At 41.3% G+C, this 27,905-nt stretch overlaps 1 protein-coding gene across 1 annotated transcript in view; it reads right to left on the bottom strand.

Annotated features, from left to right (window-relative positions):
• The window catches only part of FNDC3B (fibronectin type III domain containing 3B), a 196,332-nt gene that overhangs the window by 40,336 nt on the left and 128,091 nt on the right, over positions 1-27,905 (bottom strand). The window contains exons 8-20 of the mRNA XM_027891324.1: positions 23,724-23,881; positions 21,506-21,565; positions 18,575-18,713; positions 18,197-18,250; positions 10,654-10,778; positions 7,886-8,060; positions 7,190-7,276; positions 6,440-6,578; positions 5,813-5,884; positions 5,169-5,287; positions 4,458-4,563; positions 3,542-3,714; positions 1,361-1,474 (exon numbers count right to left, since the gene is read on the bottom strand). Coding sequence (XP_027747125.1) covers positions 1,361-1,474; positions 3,542-3,714; positions 4,458-4,563; positions 5,169-5,287; positions 5,813-5,884; positions 6,440-6,578; positions 7,190-7,276; positions 7,886-8,060; positions 10,654-10,778; positions 18,197-18,250; positions 18,575-18,713; positions 21,506-21,565; positions 23,724-23,881 — 1,521 coding nt within the window. The remainder of the gene's footprint in view (positions 1-1,360; positions 1,475-3,541; positions 3,715-4,457; positions 4,564-5,168; positions 5,288-5,812; positions 5,885-6,439; positions 6,579-7,189; positions 7,277-7,885; positions 8,061-10,653; positions 10,779-18,196; positions 18,251-18,574; positions 18,714-21,505; positions 21,566-23,723; positions 23,882-27,905) is intronic.

Below are 27,905 nucleotides of genomic sequence, written 5' to 3' on the forward strand. Positions count from 1 at the left end.
AGAAGTGTGGTCCAGGATACAACAAAGACTTTGTGATTATGGCACGCAAGGTGTAACTTCCAGTAAAAGGATCCAGAGCATCCCTGCGCACCATAATGACCACCCTGCACACACACATGGACTCCTCTGGCTCTGCCTCGGAGCTTCCAGCTATTTTAGTAAGAGCATTCAGAACTGCTAAGCCAGATTTTTAAAATAGCATGTAAAAAAGGCACCACAGTAGGCACCACAGTGTGCTCTCCAGCCAAAATACTCCACAGAGGTTCACTGTTTTTCCTTCATATTCATATCAGCCAAAAATGACACTCTTTAAGAAAACATAACCACTGCAAACCACATTACTCCTACCACAGCTTCATTTTTTAGCTAGAATAAACACATATCTCCTGCAAATAAATACAGAGCCTACCAGAAACACTGCTGCATCCCCTCATGGCTGGGGAGAGCAAATCCATGGCCAATAGAAGGCAACTAAACTTAAAAGTTCAGTCTGATTTCTAGCTTAGAGTCAAAAATTTTGCAAAAAATATGAATACTCCCAAATTGCACCAAATATACCTATTTCTCCTAACATTAAATGTAGACTATATTTGTAACTAGGTATGCTGTTAACACAGCATCTTATGAATGTCAGTAGCTTTTTCCTCAACAGGGGCATCATTTGGGGGAGGAACCCAATAGAAACAGAGGTGGAACGACTTTTAAGTTTTCAGTGAAAGTCTGTGTTAGAACTAAAGCCCTGCTGCTCCACATCACAATGTTATTTATGGCAACACACTTTCAGTTCTGCCCTAATTACACAATTTTTTCTTAATAACCCAAATCAACCCCTGTGCAATTCAGCTAACACTTATTTTAAGAGTCTAATGCCTAAGATGCTGAAGAATGGTGGAGGAATGCACACAAACTAAAATAGAAGTAAATATTTGGGGTAGAGACAAACAATTTTTGAGGGGAAAAAAAACCCTACTTTGTAAGCATTTATGCAGTTAATTTCAAATCAGAGGCCCCACTTTCAGCCAAAATCAAATATTTGTCTTCACAATTCCACCTCAGGACGTGCTGATGTGCTAAAAGCCTGCAGAGAGCACTTCTACCCCCCCAGTGCTCTATCATCTGATGCCAGAGCAGGATGTCTCATGTCTGAATCCTGGTCTGGATGACTCATGACCAGCTTTATGGAGTTCTTCAAATCAAAGCAGAGAAGATGTTTTAGCAGAAGTTTCTGCGTATGGTTTTCTCGCACAAAAAGACAGTTTCGGACCAGCAAACAGCTCTCAAGCCAACTTTTGAGTTTTGTGGTGACCGTATTGGTTTGGATAAGCAAGATGGAATGAAACAACCAGTGCCCCTGACTTACCTCCCAGCTCACAAGTACACGTGTGTCAGACAGGAAGGACAGGGAAGGTGCTCTGCACTGGCCTGGGGGTCCTGCTGCTGTGGTGACCTCTGTGGCTTCCGAGTATGGCCCATACTAGAGGGGAACAAGGTGTTTATACATTAATATACGAGTACACAGCCATCTCATATCCCTCAAAGGTTTTCCAAGAACAGCACGTGACCTTTTTCAATGTACTAAACTTTCTCAAAGACAGACCGGAGTCCCAACACCCGGCACCAAACACCAGAGCTCAGGATGAGACCACGTAAATGACTGCATGTTAAAGAGTGAGGTAAGCTCAGGAACAAGCAGGCAGCATGTACATCCTCTCCTGTGTGGCAGTGAGTGCCCATGAACGCAAAAAACACCTCCAATTTACCCAGAAAGTGAGAACGTGCCCTCTGCCTTACCTCAGCACACCATGTTCACATGCCAGTGGCAAAGCCCGGCATAGCTGGTTTCTCATGGATATAAGGAGGAGCACAGCAACAGTAAAGCACATACTGGAGTCCCAATCCAGCTTCTTTTACATAAAATGTCTGCCACAAGTTAATTCTGAAAGGACAGGATGTGCTGGAGCCCCAGTCTGGTACAACGTGCAGGGACACGCCACGGACGGCTCCGCTCCACGGGCAGCTCAGTCAGCTGCTCAGACAGCTCCTGAGCCCTTGGTGGGAGGATAATTTAAATGCATATTAGCAAAAGAAAAGCCAATTTTCAAGAGTTTGGAAAACGGGCTTCAGGCAGCAGTGTGAGGAGAGGAGATAACAGCAAAACGAGCCTTTCTGAGGCCTCCCGAGTGGAAGAGTGAAGTTCGCTCAGAACATCCCTGAACTAATTAGAAATCGTTCTCCAGAACAAAGGAACTTTACTGGAAGCAATTAGAGGAAAAACCCTAATATTTACTTATTTTGTAGTGCAATATTATTGAGTGTGAAAAAAAAACGAGCCACTACAAAGGTCAAACAACACAGAAACTATGAACCCCAGAAAACCTCTCAACGGACGTGTCAGGATCTGTGCTATCAAGAAAAGCCAACACTGATGGGCTTTGTTGGACTTATGAAGAATGGACACGTCAAAAAAAATCTCATTTGTTGACTCCTGCTGTTTTTTTTACCAAATAGGAGGAATAATCTGTAGCAAACACTCTCCTCTATTATGCATCTGCTAGAAAAACCCAACAAAACAAGAAACAGTCACCCCCTCCTTTAACAAAAGGTGAGAATAGAAATGCTTCACAACTTTTTCAACTGTTCTGCCAAAAAAAAAAAGACAAGGGCTTTCTTTCCAGCAAGCAAATCTACTATTTCAAAGTGCACTTAATTTATTTTTCACAAAAAGAAAACACGGAGTATTTTTAAGACAAAACATTTTAACAATCTTGCAGTCTTAAGTTTTAACAGTAAGCGAGTAATTTTAAACCTTTGCATTACGTTTTTCATCAAGATTTCCTGGGAAGAAAGACATCAGTGAATGTAGCTTTGCTGGGATTGTCCTTATATAACACCCTTGGAATGATGCACTCACAAATGCAAAACAGAACTAAGCCAAACCTCACTAAAAAAAAAAAAAAAAAAAAAAAAAAAAAAAAAAAAAAAAAAAAAAAAAAAAGAAAAAAAGCTTTTAACAGATTTCCATGAGCATCAGACAGAATCTCTGATGTGTTTGGGAAGGCACTTCTTCCAAGGAAATCATACAACAAAAAAACTCCGTGAAATCTATAAAGCATACATTTTTTTTCCAATTTAAACAAAAAAATTCCTGAGGAATGTGAGTTTCCCTCAAAACATATCAACACCAGAGGGAAACTGCAGTACTTATTTTTACACAGCTGAAAACAAAAAATCAGAAATGCAGTGGAAAGGGAATAAACAGATTTCCCCTTGTAAGCAGATACTACTTTTGGCAGGGATTTTGCAGATTTTGCTGCAGCTGACTTTCGCCAGTCAGGTCATAGTAGTACCTGAAACTTCCTTTTAAAAGGAGATTGAAACTTCAGCTCTTCCTCTGAAGTTCCCTTAAAGCATTTCTCACATTATACTCTTTTGCCCATCTCCCCTGCACCTTTCTGATCACCAGCACTAACACAATCACAGTCCAGAATCTCCCATCCCGGGCTCAGTACCATCTCCAGGGATAAAAAGCCAGTGCACGTACCCCACCATCGTTCAGAGCCCTCACTCTGAACCCATACGTTGCCCCAGGAAGGAGGTTGCTGACGGTGCACTCCAGGTCAGGCCCATGATACACTTCAGAAACAACTTCTTCAGGGGCTGTCATTTCCACACTGTACTCTGAGACAGGACAGCCACTTTCTGACGGAGGGACATCTAAAAGAAATCATTTAGTTAGTTAATAACATCAGGACATGTGCCAGGAAAATTAATTTTTTGTGGCGTGCACCTTTTCCTCCCACAAAACCAATCTGTTTGATAATACTTGTATGTTATGTTACAAGCCAGTACCACAGAATTAACCTGCCTGGGGTTCCGAAAATGTGCATTTTTTAACATTTCAGGGTCACGCTCATGGTCCAAGACCTTTGCAAAATTACAGGTGTCCAATTGACTGTGTGTGTTATAAAGTGGATCAGGGTTTAAATGCCACCCAAAATCCTCAGTATGTTCTCACTCAGATTTTTCAGAGAAGTCACATATTAGAAGTAGCAAAACACTTCTGCTAAGTCAATGTTGCAAGGGAATAAAATAAGATTTTGAATCACATGGTGCTTTTGCATAAACAGAGGAATAAAAGAATAGATATTTTAATACAGCTGATACTTCATAGTCTTGACAGAGATGGGACCTCACTAACAAAACTGGAGCACAGTGTAAGGCCTTAAAGACAACCAGAGGACAGGTAACTCCAGAAACCCATCAGAGAGCCACCACAGCTGATGAGAAGTTGCACTTCTCACTTGCTCTGACTTCACTGGACTTTGCTTTGTAACTTCCCAGTCACCAGGACAAGCTGCAACTTTTCCCAAGCAACAGAAATAAAGACCAAGGCGAGGTCAGCAACTAACCACACCAAGATCAAAGCTGTCCAACAGTAAGATGCTCCACTGCCTTACCCCACTGTAGCTGCACCTCTTTGTGCTTCGGCTTCCCCAGGACTCTGGGTGCCCGGCACTGCCCTGGTGCCACGCTCAGCGTACGGACTGGTAAACTTTCAGAGCACTGCAAGAGAGCAGAGCTGCAGTTAGCACCTAGGAGGTGAGGCGTGGTTAAAAAGCGGCACAAGAAACTGTTTTCTACATCCACCAGTTAGTAGAGATTTATATAAACAATAAAGGAGAGGAGACGCTATCAAGCGTGTTACTCACAAATCCAATTAACAGAGTTCCTTCATTACCATTCTCAAAACTGCAGCACACATGGGGTTCTCTATTTTAAATTTCTTTGTTTTTAAATTAATGTCAAGGCCTGAAGTACCCAATCTTAAATAAGAAAAAAAAATTAAAGCAGGAGGAATAAGAGTATAGGTACTAAAATGAATTTCAATTAAAGATGAGAATTACAGGAATCAGTGGCTGGAAAAGGGAAACTAAAAATTTAAAATAATTCATCCATGTGAAAAATAATTGTTACAACAAACTACCCCTTTCTACATCTCCAGCCACCAGCTTTGGTCAGTACAGGGTCATGCACATAAGAGTCTGTGGCCTTCTCAAGCAAGTGGCCAAGTTCCCCTTCTTTTTAAAGCAGAAGTACTTTACCAAAACCAGCAGATAAATCTCAGGAAAATATAAACCCAATAGCCCTTATTGTTAGATAATACCCACCTGACTGTGTCCACCAGTGCTGATACAGCATGCCCGGAGTTTATACAAAGTGCCTGGTTTCAAGTGAGTACAGGTATATTCTGTAGCCGAGCCACTATAAGCCACTTCCCACTGATTTGCTAAAAATAAGATATACCCAAGTTTAGAGAAGTGTAATGCGACAAGTTTAGGAGTGTCTAAGAAGGAAAATTCTTAATGTGGTTTTCCACAAATGTTTCAGGAAAACCATTAGTGTTACTATCACCGTGAATATTATTCCCACTTAAAGATACAACACACATAGACACACAGAGGAATACTCACAAATTTAAATATTATATAATGTACAAAATATATATATATATATTTATACACAAATACAAATATATATATTTCTAGGTTCAGCCATATAACCTAAAATTCTACCAGTATTAATTAAGAGAGAAAGAACTAACTGAAAAAGAACAGACTACAAAACCTCCCCAAATTCAAACCAAAGTCCCCAGGAACCCTTCAAGTTTTAAGGCTGCAAGTATTTAACTCAGATTCAATCACATATGCAACACTAGGGCATTAATGATAATCACAATAATAGTCCAAAGGGTCAGGAGTTCTTTATGGTAGCCATAGTGGACTGAAACAGAGTCAACTTGTTTCAAGTTTACCTTCTGGACTTCCTTGAGAAATCTCTAGTAGATACTTTAGGATTTCTGAACCACCATTATCCTGTGGAGGATCTGAAAAAAGGAGGCAAGTGGTTGGTAAATCAAGATTAGGAGTGTAAGATACCAAAAAGATTACAAAACCTGTTCCTGATTCCACTCCTTCTCCTCCACAAACTCCTCTGCATTAACTACACCAAGTAAAGTGTAGCAGAAGTGGGTAAGAGATGTTAGTTTTCAGCATCAATCAGAGTAAGGTGGCTGGATAATGATGATCCAAACAAAACGTATGGAAAAAGCACTGAAAGAGAAGTTGCCTGGGGGCCTGCCCCATTATTAGAGGAAGCAGCTGGAATGATGCTGCAATGAGACATGAAATGGAAAATGAAAAGTCTGAAGACGTGCTTGAGTGTGAGTTAGCCAATGAAAACAAACATTTTTAATTATGAAAGCACAAGAGCCTCTAGATACTTTTTACAATACTAAAAAAATTAAGCTGTCGAGCTCTCCAAACACGTTCAACTTCGGACTGAGAAGCAGCATGAAAGATCTAACACGTTATTTACACAATTTTATTTGAATTTATGATGACCCCAAAAAGCTTCACTACGACAAACTGAAGTGGCTTACCCCATTTCACACTAAAGCCATGAGATGTTATTGGCCCCTTAATAACAGGTCTGGTTGGAGGTCCTGGCCTGTCCGGGCTTGTTGTGCAGACCAACACTTCGCTGGGAGAGCTCTTCCCTTCCACATTAGAAGCAAACAGCTGAAACAAAACCACAGTGAGTTCACCCTTGTTTATTGTACCTGCTTTTCTGACAGTTGTGCATGAGAGTTCTTTTAGAAATTGCACAAATGTCATTAAACTGGAAAATAACGTCACATCCCAAAGCGCGCGGGATTCCAATAACAGATATTAGATTGCCATGGTGTTTCTTTACAAACATGGGTTTTCCCCTCCCTCCACCAGCAATAAATCATGATATGTTTAAGATAAAAGCAGTGCTAGTTTTCCCTTTTAAAAAAATTCACTTTTTAAAATAACTGTGGCAACTTGTAGTTATTTGCTCTTAAAAAAAAAAAATCATCAAAACGATGACAAATACTTTGTCATTTTTGGGTCTGAGGTATTTCAAACTGCTACTTAAAACACAATAATTCAAAGTATCAATAATCACAAAACTAAAAGATCAAAGCTATGCCTGTGGCAATAAAAGTAAAAATACAACTAACAGTTTAATCTGTTAGGTCACAGCATAAAGTAAACTTCTATTCAATGACTCAGTTTTGGAGGGAGTATTAAAGGATTTCTACAGTGCCTGGAAAAAACCCAACACGGAACACACTATGCAAAGACAAGAGGAAAAAGATTTTTACCCTGAATTTATACTGTGTGCTTCTTCTGAGATTCTTCACAGTACAGGCTTGCTCCTCTCCAGTGTACTTTGGGTGAAACACGCTATCCTAAAAAAAAAACAACAACAAAACCCAAAACCAAACAAATTTCCATAACTGAGGAGTCTGAGAAAGCACTCCCTACAGATCCCTGTAGTCTGTAGCTACAACACATTACAGCAAAGGAGCTTCAGAGCTGAGTGCTTTTTTATTATTGTTATTATTATTATTACCTTTAAGCTGCAAGACCACAATAATTTTCCTCTAGAGGCATTGTGCAGCTGCCCTAAATAATATAATTTTGCTGCAAAATAAGCATAAAACCACTTGTGGCAGTTTAACCTGTTACAGAACTGGAAGTGACAGATGACAGAACACACACCCACCACAGAGCAGTGAGGACACAGCAGACTGAACTGCTTAAGGACAAGCTGCCCTACACTCACAGACTCCTGTGCAGCTTTGTAAGTAATCATGGCTGACAGCACAGATTTTTAGCTAAGGATTCATAATTAATTCTGCTGCAGAGCAGAACAAATCACACAGCTCCATCCTGCCAAATACCCAGGGCTCCTGGAAGGCCCTCCAAAGCAGCATTCCGTGTTCTTCTCAGTGATCTTCAATTAATAAATGAAAACCCAGTCTAAGTCCTGCACTTCATAGTAACACAGCACTTACATTATCTTCTTCCTGAATTTCCAGGGTGTAGGAAATCACTTCCTCTGGTGTACATCCTTCTACTTTATTCCACTGCAATGAGATCCACGTAACACCAGCTCGAACAAGCCTTGGTGCTGAAGGGGTCTGAGGAATATTGCCTGCAGTGTAGCAAACCACCTCCTGGCTGTACCCACTGCTCAGAGACACAGGAGAAGAGAGAGAGAAATATTAAAACACGCAAACCAGCAAAACAAAACTAAAATCCCCTAAAACCTCAACGTATTTAGAGGAATATTTCATATTTTCAAAAAATCTGGACAACATTCAAATGGCCTAGGTGGAAAAGATGAATGCCCAGTTAGAAAATGCCAGAAATAAGAATAGAAAAAAATGCAGGATTATGTGTCCTCACAGTCGTTTTACAGATCTCATCACAAATTATATTGGAAAAAATATTTGTTTGCCCAAAAATATTAACTTTCTATTAACAGTGAAGTAGAGAAAAATCTCAGCCTAGGAGAACTAAAATACAGGAAATAAAGTCCCAAGTATTCAATTTTTGGGTGTTGAACTTGAGATGTTCGGAATACAACTAATACAAACGCAGAACACAACTTCCATTTAAGTTATACCTTTGAAAGCTGAGTTCTTCAGCAAATCTAGGCATCCCCCCTCCAAAGAAAGCAGGGAAAATTTATCCAGACCTGCCCATACATGCGCAGCATCACGTAGGAGCTGCCTGGTGCAGGCACAGACACCTTCCAACCCTCCAGGCTGGCTCTACTGCTTCCTGACTTGTCCTGCCCAAGCTTCTTTGCATTTTAAGCTGAGCATAAAGTTGCTCTTTTGCACAGCTCAGGCTGCAACCAGAGAGAACACCCATGGCCAAGGGGATGCAGGCTCTCCTTTTGTCAAATCCCAGCACCCTTAAAACATAACAGGCAGGAGATGAGCATGTGTGGAACAGTTTTCTTAAATTTCCATGCAGAATATATTATGTACAATGGAAATTTGAGAACGGACTTTTAAATGGACAGATTTTGGTGACATTTTGGGAGGAGAACAAAGAACTCTCAAGTGAAGTTGACATTCTTGCAATGTTCAAATCTGTGCTTCCAAACTACAAACTTATTTTGTGCCTTAAAGTTATACCACAAATTCCATGCACAGAAAATGACATCTCCTTTTTCAGTTTTTTTTTTTTTCTCAAAAATAGATTTCTTGTTGAAATACTCTTATAGTTAAGTAATCCACGCATAACTAACACCTGAACAAGACAAAAATCATCTTAGGTGGTAAAGTCCACAAGCATTACAACCAACCAAAACCATTTTATGACATGAAGTGTTGGATGACATTATCATGTCATAATTTCGAGTGCTGTCTATAAAATAAGCCGTATGCTGCTGGTGCTTATCTCACAGATTAGCACAGAGCAGCTGACCATAAATATAGTTCTTAGTTCACTCCCTGCTTGATAGCCTGAGGATAAAAAAAAAGGGAGAACGAAAAAAAGGGCAGGGGGCAGAGATGGGGAGGGGAATGTTGAAACACACCCTAAGGTATTTTAAAAATCTGGAATCTGGCAAAGAAAAGAGATGCCAGAGCTGGGAACTTTGCACAAACCCAAATCCCTTCCAGTTACACTCAGCAGCTCAAGCCCCCACCCTCTTTCCAGATCAAGTATTATTTCAACTGGGAGGGAAGTAATCTTGCAAGCAGCTGGGAAAAGGGACTGTACATACATCAGTGGTCTCAGTGCATCTCAGAGAAAACACAGGACCATGAATAAAACAGTTTTTTAAAGCCATGTGTTACTGAGAGGTTTGTGCTTTAGAAGACAGAACAATACAGGAATCTCCCCCCCCAAACACATTGTTATGTACCACCAGTGTTTCTTTTTGTGTCCTTCTTGTAATAATGATTAGATCCTGTTTAGCTAAGAAGGACAATAAAGGAGTACACAAGAGCACTGGATGTTTGGACTCTTCACAGCTAAACTCTTCCTGGCCTGCTTTCCTTCCCTGAGCACAGGAGAGTACACACAGCCCCTGCAACACTCCGTCTCCTTGGGCACACTCTGGTCCTCAGCTGCAGAACATTTTATCCCAGTGCTCCCCTGAAGCTCCCAGAGGATTGAACTAAGTCTGATTTCTTACCATCTTCATCTGAATGCATCTGTTAATGTGCAAGGAAAAGCAGAAGCTAAATCCCATCTTTCAGTGTTCCTGTCCTCTCTGGGTTCTGGCTCTCTCCCCCTTATTTCCCACCCCATCAGCCAGCCCTGCCAGTCCTGAAGAAGAAGGAAAGGGACTGTACTGTAGAAAAGAGACAGAAGGGCTTTGCTTTAAACCAGAAAAATAAATATATCAAGATTCCTTTCAAAATCTGTAACTCAACTTCCTCTTGCTTGTTTTTCTTGGTTCACAGAGGTCCCTAGCGGGAATTTACATAACAGATGTATTCTTTTTGTATTAGGAATAGACCACAAAACACCATTTAACACCTCAAAAGGAGCCTATCTTCTTATGCTGACCTCATCATGCTGAGGGTACAGGGCAATTCCCTGGGAGCTGAAGGATACCACCAGGGAAGGTACAACTTACCTTAAAGGCTTAATAATAGAGCCAATGTCAGATATTTAACCCAAAACCACGAAGAGGAAAAAAAAAAAAACCACAAAAATCTCCCCATCCCAGAAATTCCTCTTTATACTGTCACTGATAGTTAAACTTTCCAACTATCACTTTTTTCCTCGAGAAAATGTGTACCTTGGGGTAGCTTACCTAGTACCGATGTCGTTCTGGGCCGCTAATCGGAAGGTGTAACCCAAAGCGGGACAGAGCTTAGTCAGCTTGCAATGCTTCTGGCTCCCGAAGTAACATTCTCTGAAACCACTGTTCCTCTTTCCCTAGAAAGAGAGAAATCTGTAATCGGATCGCTATGAAACAAAACCACGCCGTGCTTATTTTAAAAAGCTGTTAAACTGATATTGGAATTGGATGTTTCCACACAGGCACTGTGCAAAGGAGGCTGTGTAAGCACTGACAGTGCTGCTGTGCTCCCAAAATCCCACTGATCAGCCTGCTGTCAGATCCCTCCCTCTTTCTCAGAGTTTTACATTTGTGAGATGTACCTACAGCTCCTGGCATTCTGCTTGAAACGCAATTTATCCCACTCATTAACAAAAAAAACAGGCAAATTAAGGGTGAAATCATCCTTCAATCCACCCAAGTCACAGAGGCACAGGAAAGGTGCGGCCAACATTTCCTGCAAGCTCTACCCTCCGTACCTCCATCCCTCCCTGGTCCTTCAGGAATTCTCTATCCCACAAGAGGGCTCTCGCTCCCCACAGTCGAGCCACGGCCAGACCCAGCGGGACAACCCAGGCACAACCAGCCCCATGTTCTGCTCTCCAGGGCAAAACAGATTTATTAATCACGGAGGAATATTTGACATGCCAGTTCTGCACCGACCCCACTGCTTGGAATATCTGGCTTCATACTGTGCCACATGTGGGAAATGATCAATTTGAAGTCTTTCTGGAGAAAGGGCATGGACCGCTCAACTCTTCATAAATAATATCTAACGGAGCTGAAGCAGTTTAAAGGTGTTTTAATATGTAAAATTAATGGACAGTTACATTATTAAGCACAGCAGAGTAGAAGCCTGGTAAAGGACACCCATGGGATCAGATGAGTGCAGGAGAAGGAATAATCTCTGCAACTTCTTCTGACCGAAAAGCTCTGCTATGCCATTTACTATCTTTGGCACCTGTCTCTACAATCTTTAATTATTATTTTATTATCTATATGGGCATCCCTCACTGCAGCCAACAGCTTCACCTGCTGCTGCCTTCTTGGGCTTGTTCTGCCCTCCCACATCCCGGTTTTCCTCCACATAAATACATCACTTCACCACTAAAGATCTCAAAAATGCCTGAGTAGGATATGCATTTTTCACTTGCTCATTCTCCAGCTCCTACCAATTTCTACTTATTTGCCCTCAGACTGCAACACAGAAGGAAAAACTCCCTAAAATGTTTGTAGGGTATCTCCAGAATGTGTTAATCAAGCTAGAAGCAATTATGCAGATCTCCAGAATGGAATAACAATGTGGGGGCACTGAAGGGACATTTATCACACTGGCAAACAGCCCCAACTTTTATTTATACACGGTGAGCCTACACTTGTTCTGGAACTTGGTTTTATCCACAATCTCCTTCAACTTCACCCACCTGCTCCAGCTGTAACATTACCGTACGGATCAAGTAAATTAAGAGATGGAATTAGAAGAGAATCGTGAATCCCAAAGTAAAAATATTTTGTAAATGAGAAAATCTGTTCAGATTTAATATCCCCAGTTACAGAGTTCTATGATAAAAATTACTTTAGGTCAAAAAAAAGATAGGTGACCACACATCCCAGCTCGGCAATAATGTATGTAAACTCCAGACTGCATAAAACCTCATTAGAAATCTTGTGTTTCAGTAAAATACCCATTCATCAGTGCAAGGTTACCAAGAATATATTTTTCTCCTCCCTATGCAAACTCTCTTTTATAGGTTGAGTTGCATTAAATCAATTTTCCTCCAACTCTTTGATGACTTTACTGCTTATAAACAATAGAAAACATTTATTTTTTTATTTCTGCTTAAGAATGTAGGGTTTTTTAGTACTTCACCTATGCTTTTTTCCAAGAGAACAAAAAGACCAAATGCTAAGCATGTGGTTGATAGAGTAATGCTGGCTAAAAAGAAAAGTCATGGACAATCTCACCTGTAGCACAATGCCTGAACTGAGAGCAACGGGCCAAGGAAACCATCATTTATCAAACTGGTGGGTTAAAACTTTGCCAAGATTGCCAAACATCTAAGTTATCCTCAACTTTATAACAGTACAAATTCTGATACTGTATATATTTCTCTTCTAGAACTGGTATTGTACATTCCCCAGACTCACTCAGAGACCAACTGGTATTCAAATTACTCAGACTGGCTGGTATTTTGGATTCTATTGGCACTAATTGGAGAGGCTGGCCGATATTTCTAATTATCCTGGCATTAATAGCCTGGAAATAGCCTCTCCGCTCCTTCTCTCCCAAGATTTATGAAAGCACTAATGCTGGCATAATTATAGACAGGAACAACTGGCAGGCTGGTACTGGCTGCCACCCAAGAGTCTTACAGCTTTCCCAGAATCCTTCTCCTATTCTTTGTACACTTGGCATCCAAGTTTTTAATCCTTTAAATAATGTTTCGTAAGTTGCTTAAAATACACTGTATCATTTCCGCAAGTATTTCTAATCCCCGGATTTCAGAGGGACAGTGCTGTCCGACTTCTCCTCCAGGCCTGCTTTCTCCAGCCCCTGTTCCCCATTCTTCTCCGGGACAACCCACACTGTGACGATCACCAGCGCCTGTCTGACGAGGCAAGAACAATCCAGCTCCACAAATCCCTCACAGTTTGCACAATACTCTAACAGAGCGTTTAAACACAATTTTTAAGAGTTTTCCCTGCTATTTCAGCTGTATTTCAAGCCACACGCTCAACACGGGGTGCCAAAGCGTCTCTCGGTGAGCGAATTTATTGAACGAGGGTTTTGAGCGTTGAGATGGGTTTTGTTGACTGCATCCCCTGCAGCACACGCAGTAAATAAACACAAAGGGAGGAAGTGGCCACTGCAGGTAGAGCGATGCAGGAATGGAGCGCAGTCCTTCACCACAGAAGTCTGAAGCAGGGCTGCCAGCACGAGATCTGCAACCAGGAGGCAGGATGGACATCTGCGGCCACGCCAGCGTTAGCTGCTATGTTTAGGTCATATTGGCAATAAAAAGGAACAGACTGATATTCAATCTGACACAGAGCTGCGGAGCAAACTGTCAACAATTAGTGTAACACACCCCAAGATCTCTGCAAGGCATTTATTGTGCAAGTTATACGAGTAACTGCATTTCCTCTACATACAAACATTTAGAAGATAGCAAAGGACCTATAAACCATCCCTAAAATATACATAACCCTCAATTTTATCCAGGGCTCTCCACTTGCATGTCTCACAGTAGTGGCACAGCCACAGAACAGACTCAGAGGGCAAGTAAGTGAACACATGCAAACATGGAGATCTGTGTATCCAAGTTCCTGTGCAGCATCACTGAGATATTTTCCTCAGATTATCAGCTGGTAAAAAACAAGCACATCTCTGCTACCTTAAAAAATTTAAAGTTTTGTGGCAGAACAAAATGATCTCATTTTACCTATATATAAACTTAATTATTAACTATTCATCACCAAATCATTAAATAGTGTGGTGGTGTATCAGTCTCTCTCGTAGATTAAAATGAGCTGCTTACTGGATGAGAATTAAAGCTGCTTTGGGTTGTACATAGAACAGGGACACACACTGTGTTAGAGGGATGTCCTTGTCTCTGGCTCAGGAACTTTCCTCCCCTTTCCCATAGAGAATGAATAGGATACTCTTGCTGCCCATATGCACAAGAGAAACATTTACTTACTACCACTTAATCACATAACCAGCATTTCACATCTAATTAGTAACAAAGGCCTGATTCTTACAGCAGTGCCAGCAGCATTTTTCAATGCAGCTACAGTTTACTGATTTTGATGAACCCTGGCATCAGGAGAAAGCATCACCTCCTTTACAGTCACATTTTCTGTTTGGTATACAACTAATGCTATTTTTTTCTGATTAGCCTTTTGCTTACCCTGAATAAACAATCCTGGCACCAAGTCATCAATTGATTAGTTCAGGTTTGTAAGTTCAAAGTTCACAGCAGAGTCAGAAGGTGAACTTTTCCTTAATTATTAATTTTAATTGATTTTATTGACAAATTACTACTGCCAGCCCCAGCACCTGAGGTGCAGGCTTGTTGATATCCCACTGGATTTCAAAATAACTGAGATGAAAGGCTGATCCTAACTCTTTTGAAGCCAATGGAATCTTTGCTAGTGTACATCCAGCGTAACTGAGTGACAATGTGCTGAACTGATCTTTTACTCTGTTGTTAAAGAATGAAGAATATCCTTCATAGTTTTTCATGCATTTTAAGAACCACAGAATATGCTGAGATGGAAAGGACCCATAAGGATTGTCAAGTCCAACCCTTAGCCCTGGCACAGGAGCATTCCCAAGTCACACCATGTGCCTGAGAGTATCAGTTTATTAGCAAGGTATTACACATGTAAATTAAAGACTTACATCAGTAATGGGGAAGTACTTTTGTTTTCTAACTAACATGTAACACCAGTCACATTACAAGCCATTTAATCCAAATTGGGAGGGGAAAAGATGGAACAGCAGGAATAGCTTTGTCTATCAAGGATATTCCAGATTCTACAGGTCAGGAAAAACACCAAAACCCAGACCTAAACTGAGGCAGCAGCTGTGTAGGACTGGCACAGTCACATATTAAGCAGTGCAACCTCCTAGAATTTCCCACCTCACCTAACCCCAGGGCTGTAAAACACGGTGCTCCTGCTGTCACTCCACAGCAACAATTCACTTTCTGCATATACAAGTGACGCCACCTACGCTCCTGGCTGCATTTCACACGCTACAAACTGTGCCTCTGCCCTGTAAGAACAGGAGGAACGAGGGTGACATATTGCTGAGCATCTGACATGCTCTGAGATCCAGAGATCCCAGAGACAGACAACCCATGACCCAGCACGAGGGAGCACAGAGGGGCTGCTGGAGCCCTCTCTTGGTGGGTAGCACAGCTCAAGCTGGGGGAGCACACTGGTGTGACTGGGATGCAGCTGGAAGTGCCTGTCTGAACACCTCCACCACTCCCCACACCTCCTGCGCCCGATGCCAGCTTTGTTTCCACAGTCTGAGGCTGCAGCCTTTGCACAACAGCTTTCCAGGATCTGCCTGGGGTGAGAGTGGTGAGAGCTTTCCACAGCTCATTCACACGCCATCCTTCCCTAGGAAGGGACCAACTTCCCAGGCAGGCTGCCATTTTAGGGTGCTTTTCCAGCTTGACCGTTGGATAGATTTCTTGTGCTCTGCTCTTGCAAAGCCCTCCCTGCTTTGCAGCCACGATTTAGTTTCCTTCTGATCGCTGATTTTCCCGTGTTTATATTTTATCCTGTGCCCTATAGCTAATGAATGCTGCTCTAGCTGAGATCTGGCAGAGTGTTTGCTGTTGCCTGGCAAGCGTTCTCTGCTCTGATGTATTTATTTCTTGATTTCACCGGGACACAGTGTGGCATTGTGGAAAAGTCAGCGCTTTTGCTTGCGTGGAGTTTACACAACCAAGTGCGAGGGTACAGAGCACTGCAAGTGAATTCTCTTTTGTACTTGGGAGGTGTAATTCCAGCAGATGAGCGCACTTCATGGCAGAGGAACAACTTGCCATAGCACCTGAAAAAGTGAGTGGAACATCCTGCCGAGCTCACCATTGCATGAGATGAGGTTCCTTCAGATCCAGGCACAGCCAGCCTGCATCTTCACATTTTTTCTTTAATAAGCCTAAATAGCAGGTTTTAATTTAGTGACTCAAAAATGCATTTCTGTCTCATATCAGAGGAAAAAAAAATTTAGAGAAGCTACACCTGTGGTATTAACTGTCTCAGAACCTGATAAATACACTTCAGCCAGGAGTCCTGTCAAATCATTGGAGATGTACCAAATTAATTTGTGCAAGGCCATTATTCTTTCATCTGTACTGGATAGTTCTCCATTGTGATCTCAGATTTCAGGGCTGTTACTAAGAAAACAAGGTAATTAAAATAGACAGACTAAGGGAATCGGGATGCCTTAATTTTTCCCCATTAGTACCTGAGCTACTCAAACCGCTTTTGCCCTGTGAAAAAGAGATATAATAACCCATCTTTCTGAAGACAAAACTCTAGGTATATACTCAGTATTAAAGGGTATAAGGGACAAAAGAATTTCAGAATTGCCACAGATATATATATATATATATGTACAAAATTATACCTAAGCTCCATGCAGACAAAATGAACATCCCAAGTATTTGCACTGTACTAATGGTCTGTTTGTTGTCTTTCTTCTGACAAGACCTTCTGCTGCTTCCCTTCCCTTTGCAGGCTGAAATCATCCACATTTCCATTGCTTCACTGCTTGGTGCTGTTGTGTTCCCATGGCTCCAAATTACTGGAAGCCTTGGAAGAGATCACAAGTGCACAGTCAAGGTGTCACAGAAGGCATAACGGGATCATCCTGGCCAATCCTTTTGGAGAAATCTCTATTTAATCCCTTTTCCCAGACCTCACACTCCACTTTTGTCCTTCTTCACTGACAGCCTTTCCCCTTCCATTATGCAGAGAGGGACAGCAAGTCATTCTGAAGTTATTGTTTTCAGTTCAGAGGGTTTCTCATCATGCAGACCCCACTTGCTGTGACAGTGCATACAATAAATGTTTGCACAGTGAGTGGTTCCAAACACCCAACATGTGCCAAAATGATCTGGGAATGTGTTATTAGTGCAATAATGGAAAACTACTCATAACAGAATACTCCCTTTAGAATATTTTTAGACTACAAAAGACCTCAGGAGATGTTTCTCAGACTGCACAACCGGACACCCTTTCATACGCTTCATTTCCTGACTCATGACTCTTTTTCTCTTTACATGTTGTCCAAGCCCTTTCTGTCGCCCATTATGTATTTTTTCCTTCCAAGATGATGCTTCCCTGACTCATGCTTTCTGCAGAAATATGGGTTGCACAAAAGAAAGGAGCCAGAAAGGAATTAGGGCACAGAGGGAGGACTCACAAGAATCCACCTCTAAGAAATCATCCACACCATGTTGTCAGGGCACTCTCTGCAACAGCCCATTGCTCACTAACCCTGTAAAATAGGAGAACATAATTCCTCTTGTGTTTGAAAGGGGACTAATTGTCACTATGTAAAGGACACTTATATTGACCCTGAGTACATTCTCTGTAGAAAGGGCTGCAAGATCATGGATCATCTCCTCTGATGCAGGAACGGTGTTTATTCTGCACTCCATCAGCAACCAGAAGAAAGAGATCATGAACAGAACTCTAAGATATACCACAAGTAATTAAATACTAAGCAGTGTTAATCAACAAATAAAATCCACCAAATGAGTGATAAAAGATTTCAAGAGTATAGAACATCCCTGCATAAAATACACTGAATGAAAATTTTCCCCCAGTTGTCCCTTTCACCTTTCCAACTCTTTACCTAATGCCATCAGGATTTCATTTTCCTCTTTCTATTTTGTCCTGTATTTAATTATTTGTCTTTACTCAGCAAATCCTCATTAAATCTGAGTACCATTTATTTGTGTATTTATTTCAACTAGTTACAACTTACCTCATCCCACTCCAGAAGGTAGCTGGTGATTTTTGAACCATTATCAATGGGTGCCTACGAACAAAAATAAACAAAAGGTGACTTGGGGAATAAGAGAAAACTACTTCACCAACCCCCAGGCAAATGACTACAGCTTCAAGTGCTCTGCACGTGGCTTGGCAACCTCTTAACAAATACTGGGAAGAAGCTGGACGTAATGAAACACATACATTTTAGAAGTCAAGTCAGTGCACAGGAAGGGATTTGTCAGAGTACAGCAAGTTCAAGTCCCTTACTTAAAAATGACTGTCTCAACTTTCAGTAATTTTCAGTATTTATGCTCACTGTCAGTAAACTCTATTTTTCCCTGCTTTCTTGCCCGATCCCAGCATTACCTACCTTCCACTGTAAGGTTAAGGAGTTTTTGGTCCTGTGCGAGGGTTTGGGTGGGAAGGGACACTCTGGTGCTGAGCTGTGAGTGGTGAAGCTTACAGGCTCTGAGCAGGATCCCTTTACTGAGTTGTACATTGCATATACCCTGGAAAGAGCATTCAAATGGGTTATAAATTTGCTGACAGTTACACTGGCACTGTCTCAGCCACCGTATTTGACTACCAAAGCATCCATGACACCATCCACTAATAACAGATTTCTCACAGACCAGTGTCTATCCTTATTTTACTTCATTTCATACAAGCATGCAAAAAAACCCAAAAACAAACCACCACCAAAACACCAAACCACACAGCAGAAGGAGAACACTACAGTAATTTGTGCAAATACTCCCAGAGACCACTGAGTTATCTTCATCATCTTTTCCTTCCACCACTATTTCCTTGTTAATTGCCAGACTTCCACACACTGTGCTAAAACTCCCTTTGCAATACAACAGAAACTATGAGCTCACGAGAAAAAGGTATCAGCTTTAATGCCTGCTTTACACTTGATTCACACGTACCATGTTGAGTGGTGTTAACTGCTGGTCTCCTTCCAGGAGTACAAGTTCATCCTACATAGCTCAGCTGTCAACTCTTAGTGGACCTCCATGGATTAGAACTAACACAGCTCAGCAATATTACTCTGATAAACTAAAAACCTTCAAAGCAAATTTGATTTCAGGCAAAGCTTCTATATATCATCACAGAGGGGGATATACAACACAAAACCACGCGGGAAAGCAAATAGGATATAGCTGAGCACTTCCTCAAGAGGTGCTTTTCCCTGAGAAATTAATGACGTTATTTTTTCCCTTCACATTTTCCATGCAGCGAAAGAAAGTGCAAACTGGAAGTCTTCTACTCAAAAAAGAAGTTCAAACCATGACCAGACGACGACCTCTGAGTTGGCTGTAGCTATTGTGCACTTGAATGCAGAGCTAAAGAAAGGGCAATTTCTAAATTTGTTTTCAGTAGATAAGAGTAATTTATGTACAATGGCCACCTAGGTAGAATCAAACCTTTTGGGGGAGGCTGACAAGAACTGCTGTAGCACTGCTTTACCCGTCACCTGTTAGCAGTCAGGAGTGAAAACAAATGCAATTAATTAATTGACTCTGCATCTGGCAAGTGGTTTGTACGTGTGCTGGAAATGAGCACAGCCAAGCATCCAACACAAACCATAAGGGAATAAAAACCATGAGAAAATGAACTTAGGGGGCATCCTCTGCATGTCACTGAAACACAGCACAGTCAGCCTCGAAGGTACCAAAACAATACACCTGAAAAAAAGCAGGCAGTGGGTTCAGAGTGAACCAGGTTGTCCCAGGTGCCCAGCAGGGCAGCAGCAAGAACAAGCACCTTTTCTGGTGGAGACAAAGCCCCGAGAGGTGCTGCCAAGGTTAAGGAGACCCAAAGCGATCCACCCAGTAACTGCTGGCCCATAAATTTCCTTACTGAACAGATATATTTCTTCACAGATGCTAATACACAATGCAGTTACAGTGAAGAAAAAAAGACTGTCATGGAAAGCAAGCAGGCAGCTTGTTCAGTGTCAGCTCGCCCCACTGCAAACACGGGCTGCTGCTTTGGGAGGATGACTTTTATATTTAGCAGTCACTTGTTTTTTTGAACAGAAGTTACTTCTAATTGTTCACAAACAAATTATAATTTGGCAAACCTGCAGGAAGGTGGAAGGAGGTGTAAAGCAAGGGAGCAAGAAGTCAGCCAGGACATGAGACAAATACTCACAACTCCCCTAAAAACGACCAAGACCTCAACCCAACTGCACATGGTGACCACTCTGGTGTTTGAAGTTGGCTTCAAAAGAGATGCTCAGTGCTTACAGTAGGAAGCTCAACAATGTTTTACAACCTTCTCCTCCTTGCTACCATCCCTGTTTTGGCCAAAATTCCTGCCCCTGCCCAAGAGCTGCATCTTTTCCTTATTTATGACAAATTACTTCTGGTCTTCTGCTTCTATTTGAGAAGTTTATTTTAGGGCTCTACTAGAAACTATCCTGAAAAATGACAAGAAGCTTTGGTATCAGAAGGAGCTGGACACATTTTGGTGTTGGATCTTTTTTAGAGCTCAGAGGCAAGGTGTTTGTTCTTTAAAGTTTTGCAAACAGGAACAACCTTGATATGAAACAGCATGCCACGCTTAGCCCTTGTTTGGAAAAACAGAAGGGAACAATAGAAAGGAATGAAAGGGGTTTTTTTTTAAAAAGGATATTGAGGGTGACTGAACAGGATGTGAATTTGAAGCCTTGGTTCATAAACAAAGTCTTTAAAAAAAAGCAACATGAACAGGTAATGCAGACGGTGTTAAAAACATCAGGGAGCAAAACTGGAATGTGTTAATAAATGTGTAAAACACATTTTCAGAATCAAAGAGAAATATGCCCTGAAAATATCAACACAGAACTAGTGTGAATCAAGTTTTTTCTTGGAATAAATGTTGAAGTTACTACAGTCAGATGGATCTGTAATCAGCAGATTTACTTCCCAAAGCACAGACTACTTATGAAAAAAGCTGGAGTACTTTCAGTGTTACAGTAGCTGAAGAAACACCAGTTGCTTGAGTCAAGCTTTTAAGCAGCTTCAGGTATCCCACTCTCAAACACAGAAATACAGATATGTAGACTTCTTTTTCCCTCTTACTACAGCAATGACAACAACATGACAGAAAAGATACTGTTTGAGAAGCATGCTCGTAATTTAAAGTCCAAGATAAAATCTATTTCAAAATATGTAGAAATTACTGAAATACACCCACAGAGGTGACCAATAAATTCTTGAACTACACTGTATATTTTGTTAAAAGATTTCTGCATTTACTCTCATATAATTGAAGAGTTTATATTTCAGTGACATTCATATTCACACTAACTCACCTGACATGATAATCTGTTGCTGGCCTAAGGTCCTTCAGGTTATATTCTAATTCTTCTCCACTGCAGGAAAGAAGCCCAAACTCAACAAATTAGTAAATTATGAAACGTAGTATCACACTTAGAGCTAGTGATTTTCTAGTGATATTATAATTTGAAAGAAAAAAGATAATCTCACCAAAGAAAAACAGTAGCAAACAATATACCAACAATTTGTCAACACACTTCACGTTTCTTGAAAACTTTATAAAGCTCCATATACACAGAAGCAACGAATTTATCATTCCCATTTATACAGTAAATCAGATATATGGGTTTATTTCAATGCTTGGATTTTGTTGATATTTGCATAAAGAACATTGTGGTTTTTCTACCCTTCCAGAGCTGAAAAGAAAGGAATCCAGACATTATTTCTGTGCTTTCTGCACATTGTCTATTTCAAAATAATTTATAAAAAGTGAGCCACTGAACTTCAGAGGGAGAAGCATAGTTTCTTGCACAAATGTTCCACTTATTTGCTTTCTGCTCCAGAATGATGCTCCCTGTGAGGATCATGGCAAAGAGTCTTTAATTAATGTCTGAACAGCTGGATCCAGCTCTCCTTTAATACCAAGAGAAGTAACAGCACAGAGTTTCAGACATTTTAGGAAAACACCCAGCAAACAATCTATTAATTTCAAATGTGGCCAACATAGTTAGGACTATTCTTTTTCCTTCTGGCTTGTTTGCTGGTAAATGAACACTGGGCTCAGTCATGTGTTGCCAATTCTGTGAAGATTAAGGTACGGGTCAGTGCTTAATAAGTAATAGCCATCTCATGTAAGGGCTTGGCTTATTCATGATTTTATTAAAATATGGGAAACAAGAAAGCTCTCAATTTAGCATAAAGAGATATTTCATAGCTAGCTGGACAAATACAGGGAGATGCCTCAAAATCAAGAAAACAAAATTCACCAGAAAGCACAAGTCAAAAATACACCAAAAAAAAAGTCTTTTTTGCCTTCATATAATCCAATGCTCTGCAAATCCTTTTTTCCCCCACTCTGAAATGAGTGCACCTCCTTGCAAAGACAATGTATTCAACACATTGCTGAGTTTCTTTTGCCTACAGTAATAGCTGCTCCTGATGGAACGTACCACATCAAGCTGCACTCTGGCCAGCAGCAGGAGACACATCACCACCAGCAGCTTTAAAACAGATGCACAACGTTTCCTAACCAGGAGAAAATGTGCAGCCCTCTCACCAGCAAGCACAAAAAGTACTAGAAGGTGTCCTTCCCATTTTAGAAGCTCAGCAGCACATATTTAACTATGGAGATGCTCGCACTGGCTCACAAAGAGCCAGTGTAAACGCCAGGAAAAAAATAAAAATAAAAAAAATAAAATAAAAAAAAATTAGGCAGCCTTTCTCTGGTTAATACTTTCTTTTTGCATTACCCAAAACTTGCCTTCAGCATACCAAGAGGAATAACCTTAAGAAAGGAGATGCCTTGGTCTCAAGAGGTAATTCCATAAATACTCTATCACCTGGACCTCATTTAATGAGATTTGGGAAGGATTAGGTATTTCACAATAGCCAAGGTCACATCTCCAAATTTTCCTTCCTAGATGTCATTAGCAGAGAAAAAGAAAAGCATAACACCATATGTACTTGATCACAGAATGAGCTCAGAGGATCACTGCAAGGAGACACAGAGAAATCCCTCCGAATTTTTACTGAGGGCTTCTGGGAGCCAAGTATTCGGGTTTTTATGGGGAGCCTCTATAACCCACTGATTACTGCACTCCCTCCTCTGCTCATCCAAGACACTACAAGGCAGCAAAGCCCTCAGATTTTGCTCGTTAGCTGAAATAACAAGCTTTGCTGTGCTAAATTCTGCAAGTCCACACAAGATCAGCCCATTAGGAAGGCAGGTGTGGTGTACACGAAAGGTTCTGACATTTACCACAGGAGAGAAATTAACCTTTTCACTGGCAATGGGAGAGGCAGCACGGGCTGCAGGATCTGCCACGTGCCAGGGAGGTGGGATGGCATGGCAATTAGGGACTTTGTGGCACGCACTTCAGCTCCCTGCAAGCTCCTCCAGCGAGGGGAACAACCAGAGGGTGCTCAAATGTGCCTTCCTTCTAGAAGTGACTGACGGGCATCCCAAAATACACCCTGAGAAGCTCAGAGAATGCATTCCCAACGAAAACACAAGCGTAAAAATGGCATTATTACCTGTAAATTATCTTGTACTTTCCATCCCTCCCTTTATCCGATAAGGCAACCTCGTAGGTACAGGTGTAAGGCAAACCGTTGTTGTGTCTATCTGCATTTAGAAGGCCAGTGGGAGGTGACCAGGAAAGTGAAACTGTTCTTGCTTGAATATTTGTAACCTACAGAAGAAACATCAGTTACTCTGAATTCTGAGGGAAAAAAAACCAAAACACTGTCCCGTAAGTTGTTGTTTCCTGCTTGCATCTTCACAATGAACTTCTTGTAAAATGGAAAATTCAGAGCTAGAGTTGAAAAGTAAAGGGTCAGAAATGGTCAACGCCACAAACAAAATAAACGGATTTATGGCATAAAGTAATTTCTAACAGATGAGCAACATGGAGAGATTTCTCCCTGCAGTGAACTGGCTCGTCACTGTCTGAGCATCCAACAAAGGACGCCTCACACCATGCTGAAGGTACCTGCTGTCATGGCCATCACCAGAAGGGAACTGGAACTAAGTGGAACAAAGGCTTTATCCTATAGATTGTTTTATACACAATAATTTCTCCAAAGTCTTTTTAGGGAGCTTCTCTAATGGCTTTTTCAGTCATCCTGTTCCTTATCATCTGAAACTGTAATAATTCAACTGCAAATAAGTAAAAAGCCCCAATTTAATCTGCAAATTTACACTGACTCAAAAGCCTAAGGGAAAATCATAGCAGAAGTCCAACTTGTCAATTAAAAATTACACTGCCAATCAATCACTTTGTGCCGAGATAAAGACTGTCTGTGTGATCTGCAGTGGCCTCTGGGTGCGACACCTCCACAGCAGATGGGTCAAGATTCTCTATCAATAAAAAACAGGAAAAATACCTGAAAACCCAACACCAAAACAATGTTATCACCCCACCAGTGCAGCTGTATTCTTCTGGAGACCCAGGTCCACCTAACTCCAGACTGACCAAGCTTAGAGAACTGGCATGGCTTTGCTCACCAGGAAAGCCACTGGCACATCGGCTGCACGCACCCAACAGCAGCTTCCCAGAGAACAGCCTTCTGCTATCAGGCTAAGAAAGAAGCAAAAAAATCCCCCCCCGCCACTGTCTCAAAAGAGAAAGAAATAAGAAGCAATAGTTGCACTGGCTATCTGGGAGAGGCAGCACATTTTCACACATGCCTGCTGAAAAAACACAGCGAAGCCACAAACCCCCCAAATGCTCTGCCACAAACTCTCCACTTTTCATCATGGAAATTATGTTCTTCCTTCTTAATTGTAGTGAATATATGAAGAATATTCTTTTAGTTACCCTCCACGGTAACAAATCAAAGACTAAGGGTTTATATTCTTTATTTCTCCTATGCACCAAATTTCACTGGTTCTGTCATTTTAACAGATTTTTCCAACACACAGAGCAAGATGTTATTTTGGAAGGTGTAAGGTGGATGCAGGTGCTCGGTTACACATTTCCTAAGTTTTGTTGAGACAAGTGAAACCCCTTACCCATAAATTATTTGGTAATGAAGTTTCAGCAATCAGCTTTAAGGGACTCCCTGTTCACAAATCTGGCTCCTGGATATCTTTACAGAATGGAGAATATTTAACTTCTCACGTGAAAACACATTGCTTCCAGCTGAAGAGCACTGAAACTGTTGCGTCTGATACCCATAATATCAAGCAGATTCCTTCTGAGCAAGTCATAAATCCATTTTTAACAGACTGACAAGTAGGTGACACCATGAAACATCTGATCTTAAACACCGTGATCTCAAAAGTTAAAGATTTTAATTTATAGCAGCACAGTCAAGTCTTGCCAACAAAGAAAACCTTTGTTCAACCCAATGTGAAAAATAAGTTTTAAGGCAAGAAAGTTTAAGCAGCATCAAGCTTTCTTTGTAAAATACATGGACAAGCAAATTCTTGTATAAGTTTTCATGGCATTTCTTGTTTTGATAGCATTTTCTTGCCATATTTTCCTGATGCTATGAAATCAGTGTTTACTTCAAGAACTTGGACCACAGGACACCAATATTGGATTAGATAGCTTATAAGACACTTGAATGGTTCAAGAGAGACAGATAAGTAAAATTTTTTAAATATAAATACACACACATGACTGAAAATGTGGCAAGGATATTTAGAGCTAAAAGTTCATATTTTAAATAATATTTTGATCAGAAAACTGAATAGTAAGATCCAAATAGATTTTTTTTTTTTTTCACGGACATTACTGCTATGCCAGCTCAGCCCATCAACATGCAGTTTCTTTTATTATGGAAATACGCTTGCATAATTGTTTTTCATAAATTCAGGCAGACTTGGAGCTGGAGGCATGATATCCTGCCAATGTTCTATTGAAATGTTTTTCTCTATGACTACTCCCAAGGACACACGTATGTATTCCACGTACAGCAAAACTCTGGCCCTTCATGAACTTCAGCAATCTGTAAAAAGTTAGGTCTTGAGTTTCCTGAAGTAAGAGAAAGCATCTTGTGGACTAACTGCTAGAAACTGTTGGACCATCATTCTGAAGTCTGTGTGCAGACATTTCCATGCAGGAGATGAAAGCCCAAACGCAGTTGCTAAGCTGCTCCAGCTACACCATTAATTTCTTACTGATAGAGAGAGTGGCTGCTGGCTGCCTCAGTGGTGGTGGGTACACAGCAACTGCCGGTGAGGCTTAAAAATAAACACCAGAAATCGTTAAATACAATTCTTAGCCGCACTGAGTACACCCAGCAAGTGTAGGAAAGCAAGTGAGAGGTCACTGTCTGCGTGATAAAAGCCAGAAAAGGCAAATCTATACCCTCCCTGGGTACAGAAGGCTGTGCACGTCAGCACAAGCGCTGGGGACGGATTTGTTTGTGTGGCTGCAGATAAACTCGTGTGCTGCTCCCCGACCAACGGGCTGATACCCTATCACGTTTACCTGCCAAAGGCATATCTCTTCAATATCTCATTTCATGGCCAAAGCCACCACTTAGTTTACCAAGGAACTCCTACCTGGAGCAGGAAGCACTAGCTTTGCTGGGAAAAAAGGGTAAATTAAATAAATGGGATTATGATATGCTGAGAATAACAAGCAGGCACTCGCAAAGCAGCTTGGTAGCTTTATCTCCAACTTCTCTCGCTTACACAAACACCTTTCAAAAGATACGGAGCAGCTGAACAGAACTGGACCAGCCCTTTCCACGCCTAAGGAACAGCCCAGCTACCATCACAGTGGAGGGTTTAATGCCACTTCTGAACTTGCAGACATAAATACTTCACTGTCAATAAAAACCAGTTTATTATTCATTAATGGTGCCCTAATTCCATCCAACCAAAATACAAGCAGCCAGCCAGAGCCACCTCTTCCTAGGCTGGGCAGGTAAACCTTTGTGCTCCTTCTAGTTACTGCAGCCTGTCTCATCTGTCTCCAGAATTGCTGTGCTGGCTTTGACGAGGGCTGGCTTGGCCTTTTAGCTGAGACCTAACAAAAGATTCTCCCACAAGGAGTTTTGTGTGTCTGGTGAAAAGCACAGTTAATTAGTTTCTGAAAACTTCTCAGTTTACACAGTAAATGCCTCCTTTCTGCGCTATCAAAACTCGGTGGTGTAAATAATTATTCCATAAAAGCCCCTGGGAAAGAATCCAGCTCCTGCACCACTTCAATAAGGTTACAAGACTGATGAATATCGGCCCTTCCCGTCTTTCAGGTAATGAAAAATGTTTCTGTACAACTTTCATTATCTTTCAAATTCCGGGTTAGCATTCACAGGCATCGTGTGGTTCGGGGGCTCATTGTATGTGTGTGAGAACTACACTGCAAGCAACATTCATTTACTCCCTCGAGGGCAGGGTTTGAAAGACTTGGGGGTCAAACGAATTCATGGTTATTACTGGGTCGAGATTCCGCTTATAAACTATGGCTCTAATCCCGCAATTTTAGGCAAAAATCCCAACGATTAAATATGAGTTTCTCTGCAGAGTAAGCCAGCGGGAGCAGGATGCCTTTGGAAAGTCAGACTGATGCTTGAGCTCGAGCTGGACAGGCCCGTGGTGATTCCCCATGGGGGGTGATGTCCCCCCGAGGCCCTCGGCAGCCACACATCAGATGCAGCGATGCTGCCCCCACCACCACCCAGAATCAAGTTTCCCTTCCCTCACTGAAGTTATTTGTTTTTAAAGAATGCTCACTTTGTCTGTGATAACGTGAATTGAAA

The sequence above is a fragment of the Empidonax traillii genome, unplaced genomic scaffold (assembly GCF_003031625.1).
Source record: "Empidonax traillii isolate 1590-97213 ecotype Southwest subspecies unplaced genomic scaffold, ASM303162v1 scaffold319:size813200, whole genome shotgun sequence".
Classification (NCBI taxonomy): domain Eukaryota; kingdom Metazoa; phylum Chordata; class Aves; order Passeriformes; family Tyrannidae; genus Empidonax; species Empidonax traillii.